This window comes from Rutidosis leptorrhynchoides, unplaced genomic scaffold, assembly GCF_046630445.1.
Source record: "Rutidosis leptorrhynchoides isolate AG116_Rl617_1_P2 unplaced genomic scaffold, CSIRO_AGI_Rlap_v1 contig392, whole genome shotgun sequence".
Taxonomy (NCBI): Eukaryota; Viridiplantae; Streptophyta; class Magnoliopsida; order Asterales; family Asteraceae; genus Rutidosis; species Rutidosis leptorrhynchoides.
In genome coordinates, this window is record NW_027266627.1 from 970 (window position 1) to 12,059 (window position 11,090).

The window sequence follows — 11,090 nt, forward strand, 5'->3', positions numbered from 1 at the left end:
TAAACAGCCCACATATTTGATGAATGGGCCTTAGATCAGCGAGTAAGAGCCTGCTTTGTCGAAAAGCATCTGCAAAACTTATTTTACGTATTTTATTAAGTATTGGAGTTTGAGCCTGCTATTATTAAAGCCATGGACCATGTATAATCCTACTTTCGGAAATGTCGTTTTTATTTTTTAGGTTTATTGAAAAATTTACGTAATCTATTGGAAGACGGAGGGCATAAAAAACCTCTATGTTAATAATTTAGTAACTTTACTTTACAGTAAGAAACTGCATCAAAAGGTTCTTGGCATGAGACAAATTTAAATTTCCTTTATTGTGAGGGTGAGGGACTTTACTGGTCCATATATATACTTAACTATATGCATATAATTTACATTTGTATGTATATATTTACAGTGATCAGTCCTGATTTATAGTAAAGCAGGATGGGGTGGTTGAATTTGATGATGATATCTTCTTTGAATGAGCGCACGAGTGTTAGTCCAAAGCTTTAGTGCCTCAGATTCATCATTTGCTAAACTTGAACAGTTGCTTTCGTTGCAGTCAGCAAAGTATTTACCACTTATTCCTTCCGTTTGTGGGCTCAAACCAACATAGCATGTTGTTGATGCACCCTGCAAATTAATGTATATATACCATTTTAACAAACATTACTATTAAATGTCTCTCTCTTTTCTTTTCTTTTTGGCAGTGACAAAAAAGAATAAACTGTACTGACAGACAGACAAACCTGAGATATAGATTTCAGTAGCTTGGATGCAATGAAAAACAGAGAATCTGCACAAAAAAAAATAAAAATATATAAGGTGATTTTACTTGGATGAGCTTAAAATATACTCATTATATCAAAATAAATGATGTTTTGTATTTTTTAAATGCAAAATTTCGTCTATTTTGATTTGATACGGGAGAAGTATAGTAATAGTAGTAGTACCTGTGAAGAAACCTTTATGAGCTCTAATAATGCCAGTCTTTATAATGCCAGGATGCACTGCATTTATACTTACTCTTGCATTCCTTTCCTGTGTATTTATTTAGCAACAAATTAGTGCCTCAAACTTTTTGAACACGAATGACAAAACCTTGAAAAAGAGAGATAAAAAAAGAAAAGAAAAAAGGCAGAGAATAGAACCTTAAGCTGCCTAGCAAGTTCCTTGGCGTGCAATATAGTCGCTAATTTTGACTGAGCATACGCACGTGTGCCATTATAACTGTATTTCATATTACTTTATTATTAAGTGGAGGAGAAAGTAATTAAATTAACTAATTAGAATATAGAAGTTGGGGATGTATTTAAATAAATTTAATTGATTACCTCTTGGTCTTAGGATTGATCAATCTGTTGAAGCAGAAAGAATCTGTATTAACCCAAGTGTGAATCATAGAAGAAAGGTTTATTATCCTTCCTTCAATTCCACTCTTCTCTGTCGTCTCTATCATCTTCTCTAACACCATTTCAGTCAACAAAAAGTGCCCTGCATGAATGATCATGTGACATTCATTAATACTTTCATTAATGAATGTTCATCTAGGAAATTAGTGGGAGAACTGAGAATTGAAGGTTGATTATGTGAATTTCTTTCATATTTCCAGAGATGATAACATTTCTACTTAGAAAATTGATAACACAAACTCTCGACTAGCAATTATAATTCTTAGATTTAAGGTTATTTTATGTAGTCAACTATATGATTAATCTGTGAATACTTTTACAGTGGACTAGCTAGTGGAGGGAGAGTGTGATCGAGGAGGAAGAAGAACGGATATATCCTAACAAAATGGTACTTTGGGAGATTTAAATTCCATTATATGTAAGTAGAAAACATAAGTACATATATAATCAATACGTAACAAATTCCGTCGTTTTCAATATCATAACAAAATACTTTTAGAATTTTTAGTTTTTTTGTATGATTCACAGATATGCTAGCTTTAGCTAACTGTCCAGAAAAAGATTGAAGAAAACTGACACCTCAGCTTAAACGCTTAATTGTCACCCTAATTTCAACCATTGTAAATTAAGTTGTAGGAACTGGCAATTACTTCTAAATTTGAAGGTTATATTTGTGAAGACATGATGGTTTTTTTTTTTTTTTTGGATAATTAAGAAGACATAGTTAGTTGATATGGCCGAAGAAGAGGGTAGATTCTAGAAGAACACGTTGAGATTTTTACCCAAGTAATTTGTCGCAAAAGTCATCTCAATTTTGTCTTCAGAAAACTCTAAATTTGGAGAGTAGATCCCAGCATTGTTTCTGTAATAATATTTTTTTCATCCTGTCAGCTTAATTATCATCACAAAAAATAGCACTTCTAGATATGTAAAAAGTAAAAGTAAAAATTAAAAAGCAAATATACCATGGTAGTTATACTTGTCAAATTAATTTTATATATAAATTGTATAGAACAATTAGCAACTATTTTATGATGGAGATAATATTATCTTAATTAATCGTCATTTTTTCTCTATAAAATATATAGGAAAAATGACAATCGATTATAGGGACGGAGGGAGTAGTACATAGTATACTACGGATACTCACATGAGAATGTTGAGGGGTAAACCTAGATGAAGAAAATCAGAACAAAACTTGATGATGGAAGCAAATGAGCTAAGATCGATCTCGAATAGTATAATCTCAGTATTTGGACTCTCCTTTTGTATTATCTCCTTCACTTCAATTGCCTTATTCATATCCCTTGCTGGCATTATAATCCTCACTCCTCTCTTTGCCAATACTCTTGCTGTCTCAACTCCAATACCAGATGTTGCTCCTAATGAATTAAAAATTAAATAAATATTAATTAAAACAAAAAGTAAGAGAACGAAATCTTCGGAACAATATTATAATCGGGAAGTGGTTTGCAAATCAGTGGCCGAAAATATTGTATTCAAAAAAGACAAAACCATATCTTGTTGTAGACCAGCCAAAAAGAAACACCACTAATTATATTTAAATTAAATGCAATTCATTTCATGGTATATATATAACCACCAACCACCACTCACGGAGGAAGACGACCGAGGGAGAAAGCTTAAACATGCACATAGTATAATATATATATATATATATATATATTCACGTAAAATATGTTATCATCTTCTTCTGATATAGGATCATAAGACATAGTTAAGGAAAACCATAGTTAATGAATGTTAATGTTGATTAACCAAAGCGAAATTCAGAATTTATGGTGGACATGCAAAACATATAAGGTAAAGTGAAAGTTGAAAAAGGTAAAGTGAAAGTAAATCAATTCGGTTTATAAGCTTTATATTACTAATTAGTTAGATTAATATTGTCTACTACTATACCTCCGTGGCAAATAATTTGCCACATTTTCTATGTAAAATGTATATAAAAATTGACAATGAGACGGAGGGAGTATTATGAAGTGAAAATCACTAACCAGTGATAATAGCAGTAAGATGATTTGGAGGGAAAGAGCAATATTGAGTGACTTGCTCAGCCGTTGACTTCGAACCGTAACCACTCGGTCCGGCGATTCCGGCCAAGTACCTTAGCGTCTCCTTCATCATATATTTATCCAGTCTTCACCTTATAACAAAATATAATCTTCTTGTAATTAAGAAAGAGAGAAGAGAGATATATATTGGCTTTTACCTTTAACTCATTTCAAACAATGCATATATATATGGAGATGGAGGAGTAATATTCAACAAGCTGGTTTCTTGTAGTTTACGGTCTTCCAATATCATATTGTCTCTACCAATGAATTCTTTTCTCAATTGACATTTTTGTCATTTTCTTTGGAAAGCCGTCCCACATTCAACGAAATTATTGGCTTATACCATCAGACCACCTAGTGTTTTCGTGGTCCATCAACTACCTGATTAAGTCCTTACCATAAATTAAGCTATACACTAATGTTTTGGAAAAACTTTATTTTATCGTGTTTTTTCCATTTATGAAATTACCCTCTTTAATTATTCGGAAAATTATAAAAGTATAATTGAATCCTAATACATAAATCATAAAATGATTTTTTTTTTGTAATCAAATGTACACTTTCCGGAAATGACGTTTTCGGGACAATTAGCGTTAATTACGCGATTAATTATGTCCCGGTTGTACCGAATACAGGACAAAGTGTCCCGGTTTTACCAAATACGGGACAAGCGTAAGAATGACACGTGTACCGAATATGGGACAAAGTGTCCCGGTTTTACCAAATACGGGACAAGCGTAAGAGTGACACGTGTTCAACATGCGGAATAGTTTGACCCGGATATGCCGTTTACGGGACAAACTATTCAAAATTTCAGCTTTAAATTGGTACGTATCATCCGATTACACATATGAATTGAAGGTAATGTTTCAATCCATTACACAAATTTTCAGATTTAAATTCGTACATATCAATTCTACGGAAATTCTTAACTGTCTAAATTCTCGAAATCGTCTAATTAAACTGTCAAAAAAATCCAATCTTACCGGAATTGCTCGAAACTCATATATGTTGTAGACGAGACCATGAGGAGCTCGAAACCGGTCAGATCATGTTGAATACCGGCCGGGAAGACACCGAGTCACCACCGAGTTCATTAGTGAGTTAAACCGAATTGTGACCGATTTCATTCAAAACGAACGATTCTTTGTCGAGTTTTTAGTTCAACGGTATCACTGATTGACAGCGAACCGATCCAGAGCAATACCGGCGTGAAACATGGTGGTCGGAAAATTCGAAGGTAAAATCCGAAGCTTTCCTATAATTATTTCAATTCGTTTTCAACATAGAATCACTTATTACAACCCATAGATTAACATACTAGCAGGAATTGGATCAATTCGACGATTTTAAAAATTTTACCCGTAACTTTAAATCGAAAATTAAGGAAAACGAGAGCGAGTTAGCAAATTAAATGATACCATCGTGATCGTGATGATGAGACGAATCCATTGGTACCGGGACTACGCCGGAGACGGCCGGAATCGTCGGGAATGAATCGGAGCAGAGAGTTGTCGCGACGGGGAGAGAGAAAGTCCGCCGGGGAAGAAGAAGGAAAAAGAAAATTGTTTTAATTAAATTAATTTTGGTGAAATTACCATACTATCCTGTACTGTTTAAAATATTTATGAAAATACCAAACTGATAATTCAGTCATACAGAAAGTCCAAGGGTTGTCTTGTCTTTTTAGTATCCGCACCTAGTTTAATGTCTATTATACCCTTTATGTTTTAAAGTATTTACAATAAAACCAACGCGTCAGTTTTAAAGTCAAAGGTTACACTGGTAATTTTATACCTCCGGTCTAAATTTCCGGTCTGAGTTATCGGTTCAATTTTTTCGATTCGATTTTTGGTTCGATTTTTTTGGTTCGATTTTCCGGTTAGATTGTACGGTTCGATTTCCCCGGTTCGGTTTTTTGGTTCGGTTTCTTTGATTCTGTTTTTTTGGTTCAATTTTTTCGATTCAATTTTATCGGTTTGGGTTATTTGGTTCGATTTTCCGGTTAGATTTTCTTGTTCGATTTTTCGGGCCAGTTATTCGGCAGAGGGTGAAACACACCACTGAACTGTTGTCTCCAACCATCCCTTGTGTGGCAACGGTGAACCAGATCTAGACGACGAACGTTGAGTTCCTTCTCAACGGCCATTGCATGAGAACAAGGAATCCTGTAGGTATCCCAATGTAAACATGTGCATGAACCCATGTCAAATTGGACAGTCTGTGTGCGGCCCGCAACTCCGAGACGCAACGATGGAGATCTGACAATGAACGTGCGTCCGGGAGAATTTGGATATAACGAGACTCCATACCGTCCGGTGCGCATCCTGTTGTCATCGAATGTCCAGATGGTTTCGGTGGAAGAGCATTATATTTGCACGAACGTGCTCCATGCAGAACCTGTGCAGAGGAAATGTTTAAGTGATAGATTAATTTGAATTTAAAAATAATTTTAAAGTGTTGTAATCATCACCTGTGAACTCCTCAGTTTGAAAATTTTCTTTCCATCTTCACGACAGCAGAAAGGATGCCCGAATGACGATCAGATATGATGCAAGTGAACGTATCTTGCAGAACGTATTTTTTCAGGTATTTCAAGAACCAATACCAGCTGTGGTTCGACTCCTCGTTTACGATGGCATATGTGACTGGCACGACTCTGCGGTTAGCAGTCTTCACAATTGCTACGATCGCCTTACCCTTGTACACCCCTCGGAGATGCGTTGCGTCAACGGTAACCACAGGGTGACTGTGTTGAAATGTGTGTTTCGTCGCACCAAAATGTCAAAATACGTAGCTGAATAAATAATCAAAATCAGTAAATTTATTTTTTAAGTCATATTACCGTGCACAGTAAACATTTGTCCGTACCTAAAAATCTTCCTCCGGCTATGTACAACCCCGTCCTCCTTCTTGAACTTCCACTGCACTTTCGTCCCATCGTTGCAGTGTTGAAGAGCTCGCATGTAATTGGGCAGTTGGAAAAAATTTGTCTCCCAATCTCCATATAACTGGTTCAGTGCCACTCGCTTACCGTCCTAAGCTTTTTTCCTCCCTATTTTACAGCCGAATGCTGCTTCGCAGTCTTCAGCTATGACCGAGTAGGTATGCAGCGCCCTTTAATTATTACTCATGTATTTCTTTAGGGCATGTAAAAAAACATATAATGGAAATGTGAATATATATTACATCATGTTACCTTTTTGTTTCTTTGGATTTTGGTTGGTTTCGATTTGACATGCTCACTAGTGGCGCATATGTTATTTCCTATGTGGGAATGAGTTCTTAAGATTTCCATGTCGACGGGGATTTTTTGTTTTTCCTAGATCAATTATTACATGATAGGGGTCGGCTAGCTATAGTGTTAACTGGTAATTAGGAGGAAAATAAACACTTAAGCAAAAAAATGAGTTTATATTAATGTTCAATATCAATTTCAATTTGGTGTTGTTTGGCTTGATTTGGATTGGTAGCACTAATTGGCGTTAGGTTATTCATTGACGATATTTAAAGTTTAACACTCATTCATTAATTAAAAGTTGTTTGAGGCTTTATTCCCTCAGCATTAATTTAATTTAGAAGGATAAAATAAATTTTGAATAAGATCTTATAAGGCTGAACCCCATGACCTTTGTGAATACAACAAGCGAGTGGATATTTACCAGATGGCTAAGGGACGGGAAAGCTGGTATTTAACCCTCTTTATATGTATATGTGACGTTTAGTTTTTTACCATCATGCACTTTTGTTCATATTAGTGGAATAAACAATAATCGTTTTGTTCATTCAATCACTAATATCTTGAGATCAATGTGAGTGAACGATTGAACGATCTTCACTATACTACATTGCCGGTTTGGATTAACAATAAAATCCATATTATTCATATATAAAAAAAAGTCATGCGCTAACAAATGTGATCAAATGCCTTAAACATCACGATTTCATGAGAGAGATCGAGCGTACGTATAATGCGGTCCATAAAGCTCTAAACTATTGTCAAAAAATTAACCACAACTCTTTGTTACAAAAAATACGTAAATCAAGACCTAATTAATTAATCTATATGTATCATGATAACAATAATAACTTGACTTATACTAACTTGCCCTTTTCATTTGATAGTGCCATATATTGTGGGGTCGAATAGTATCTCCATAATGAAAATAGTATATTTACTTCTTTACAGTTGAATTAATTAAATAGGGAATGTGGATTATTATTAAAGCTTATACAAAATTTGGTTTGATGGGGATTATATAGTCAATATGTTAATGAATAATTAGTAATTAATTGTGCTCAAAGCAAGTTAATTAAACTTCCTTTAAATGATACTCCACTAAAGCATCATTTCATCACAGTTAATGTGGGTGGTGAAAATGGCTATAGGTGGGTCGGCATAATCTTTATATTGGTATAATTCTCCTCATCCTTCTGCTTTAAACCAAAAGGGTTTTAATTCAAAACATCCATCATATATCTTGAAAATTAAAGGAGAAAAAGGTTATTTCTTCATTCATGTGGTTTAGCTTTCACACGTGCACATCTACAAATATTTATAATAATTACATGTATGCAACATATTGAGTTTTTTTTTCAAAATTTTAAATCCTAAAACTATTTTAAAAGATTCATACATTGAAATTTTAGACAAAAATAATGTCGAAAATGGGAAAAACTAATGTGATTATATATATATAATGTAAGAAAGTGAATAATTCAAACAATATATTATTATCAATCGGTTAATGTATGAATTTCTATGTATAAAATTGAATCTCATGAAAGGAAAAACAAAAGGAAGAAAAAGGTCGAGAGAGTTTGAAAATTTAGACAAAAATGTTCGAGGACCTTGTCACTCACGTCTTCTTTTGGTCTCCCTGAATAGTTGTTTCATTGTGAAGAATGATGGCAAATGTTGGGGAATTTATAGACTATGAAGTCGACTCATCAACAATGGAGTTAAATTTGTCTTTGATGAAGGGACCCAATTGCTTCCCATCAAGAGAACATCTCTCATTAATCTGCCACTCGTTTATGAAGCACTCACTCTTTCTAGTTTCACATGTAGTGATATCTATTTTTCTCCGATTCCTTTCATGGGCATGTCATGCCTACAAAAAGTGTACAAAAGGTGATTGGAAATGCAAAATGAACGTACCACCATCCTATATACACGCCTTGTTGCCCAACAAAAAGCACAAAGAGCCAATTTTGTACATCATTCAAAGTGATTCTTCTTCTCAAGCTTTTGCCAAAACGTATTGTACTCCAGTATATAGGATTGGATTGATTAGGGCTCCATTTTATTCTACCTGGTGTAATTATATATAATAATTAAAAGATGGGGTAGAAATGTTAATTGTCCCTTCATTACATATCTCATCTCGCACTTGATGTTTCAGTTTTTTTTTTCTTTTGGTAAAGGAGGAATAGATTATTGTGAGATTCGTGTCTGAGTTTAGTCGTGTAAATTGACAATAATCCCCAAATGAAACTTTTGGTCATCTAAACTACCTAAGATTGTAGATGTTATTGAAAACATCATCCACTATCCAAGATGAATTACAAAAATGCTAGCAACATAGCAAAATGTGTTCGAATATATATAAACGTTCAGAACACGAAATATTATAAGAGCAATACAAAAATGATACTAGCTATCCACATACTAAACAAAAGTGTATACATAAATGTGCTAACAGAGCAAAATGCGTTCGTATATAGGCATTCAGAAAAGAAGGCAAAATAAAAGAGCAGTTCAAAGTGATAGTATTCTAAATAAAAGTGTAAACCTAAATGTGTTAACCTTGTTATACTTCCAAAGTTAAATTAGCGGGGATGCGATGAGCTTAGCCATAGTATAACAAAACTTATGTTCGCCATTTTATACCAACATAAGTTTCAATGCATGGTTATAAAGAAGAAATATATATATATATATATATATCATCCCGTTAAGGAGGCGGCCACTTTCCAAATTACAAAAGAAAATACATTGTTTCGAACAGAAATAATCAAATACAGTAAAAGACTTACAAAAGTTATATATATATATATATATATAGCTTCAAGTATTATATAACCATTTAAATCGAGCCGCTCGTCTAGCAGCAGTCTATTTCGAATAGTAGCACTAAACAGTCTAAACGGATTCGAAAGTTGCTGAACAAAACGACAAACCTGTGTTAAAATAAACACCTGAAATAAACACCTAACATGACAAATGGGCCAAAACGCCACGGTCCATAATCACTTTACGTCACTAAAACCGAGCCGAGCCGAGCCGTTTGGTGGGGCCGTCACGAAGATGGTGGCCCATTAGATTACATGTATTGCTATATTTACTTTCTTTGCCACTGAATACTGTACAACAGTACAAGTGATTTCTCGTCTCCCTCCCTCCTCAATAGAAATCAAATTCTCTGGTAATAACAAAAAGCCGCTTATGGTGATGATGGATTCTCCCACTCGCCTCGTCGATGATATTGTAAGTGCTAACATACAATTTACTCTTGATCTTTCCTCATGTGCGCGTAATCTCTGTAGGATTTTGCATTTTGAGTTTGCTCATTTTCGTTCTCTGCATGAAAATTTTAGGAAGACGACTTTGGAGGTGATTTTACGGTGAACACCAGTTCAGGTTGAAATTCACTTCATAAGATGTTTAATTGATGCACGTGAATCCTTTTATTGTTTCCATTGTTCTTGTTTTTCTTATTCTATTTGTTCTGTATTTCAAATTTCAGGTAGTAAGAGAAATTATGGGGATCTGGAAGATGACGAAGATGACATATTTGGCTCGAAGAAGGTATTTCTCGACAATTTCTGATTGGCCGTTTATGCCATTTTGTGTTTGTAGTAGTGCTAGTGAATATTGCCATAACTGTTTTATACTTCTTCTTTAGTCAGGAAGTTGGGCAAGATGTTGAGGTTCATGTATCGATTCTTGATAAGCTACCAAAATAAGTTGTAACTTATAATTATATGTATCTAAAGTTTAAAGTCGTTTCTTGTATTTTTTATTCGTCAGGCTACTTCAAAGGTTGTAGAAACTGGGACGATCTTGAAACTTCGTGAGAGGTACTGTTAACTATTGCCTACATATATTTACAATGATTTATGCTCACTTAACCTTAGCAAAAGTATGGCCCATTATGGAGCTGAATGGAAAGATGTATCTATTTAGAGTTCACAAGTAGCTAGATTGGTGTTTTTTATTTTACTGCAGAAGTGATGTGTATATATACATCTCTAAGTATCTTTTTGAACCTTAACAATGTCATCACACATTCCTCTTTACACCTGTTGCAGTCTTCAGGATTGTCAAGACTCCCTATCAACAACCCAAGTATGTGCCAATATGAATGTTCATATTGTTACTGTCATTTCATATTGTAGTGCATCGTACTGTCATTATCTTTGATTCTTCCTCATGTTGTGTAATCTAAAATCATCAAAATAATTGAAAATCATAATCTGGATGCAGGAACAACTTGAAACAGAAAAGGCAATGATTCAGAGGTGGCACTCATCATTTCAGAATGAGTCTTTCATTCCGGTTGGGAAAATTCCTGGTGAGCTCTTTTGAAGTTTTTATCACAATGTATTT

General features: G+C 34.3%; 1 protein-coding gene across 1 annotated transcript; it reads right to left on the reverse strand.

Annotated features, from left to right (window-relative positions):
* Positions 1-417: 417 nt before the first annotated feature.
* On the reverse strand, positions 418-3,548 carry LOC139883399 (short-chain dehydrogenase TIC 32 B, chloroplastic-like). Its single transcript, XM_071867578.1, has 8 exons — positions 3,419-3,548; positions 2,551-2,782; positions 2,183-2,262; positions 1,323-1,482; positions 1,140-1,218; positions 942-1,029; positions 738-784; positions 418-621 (listed from the first exon to the last, which is right to left on the reverse strand). Exons 1-8 carry the CDS (start codon positions 3,546-3,548, stop codon positions 418-420), a joined length of 1,020 nt encoding a protein of 339 aa, XP_071723679.1.
* Positions 3,549-11,090: the final 7,542 nt, after the last annotated feature.

What these genes read in the sequence shown, in the direction of transcription:
- LOC139883399 (XM_071867578.1), bottom strand. Translation starts at nt 3,548, where the DNA reads ATGATGAAGGAGACGCTAAGGTACTTGGCCGGAATCGCCGGACCGAGT. An exon ending in TTACCCCTCAACATTCTCAT is followed by an intron (nt 2,263 to 2,550) that starts GTGAGTATCCGT and finishes ATATTATTACAG; the next exon opens with AAACAATGCTGGGATCTACT. An exon ending in ATCAATCCTAAGACCAAGAG is followed by an intron (nt 1,219 to 1,322) that starts GTAATCAATTAA and finishes TATGAAATACAG; the next exon opens with TTATAATGGCACACGTGCGT.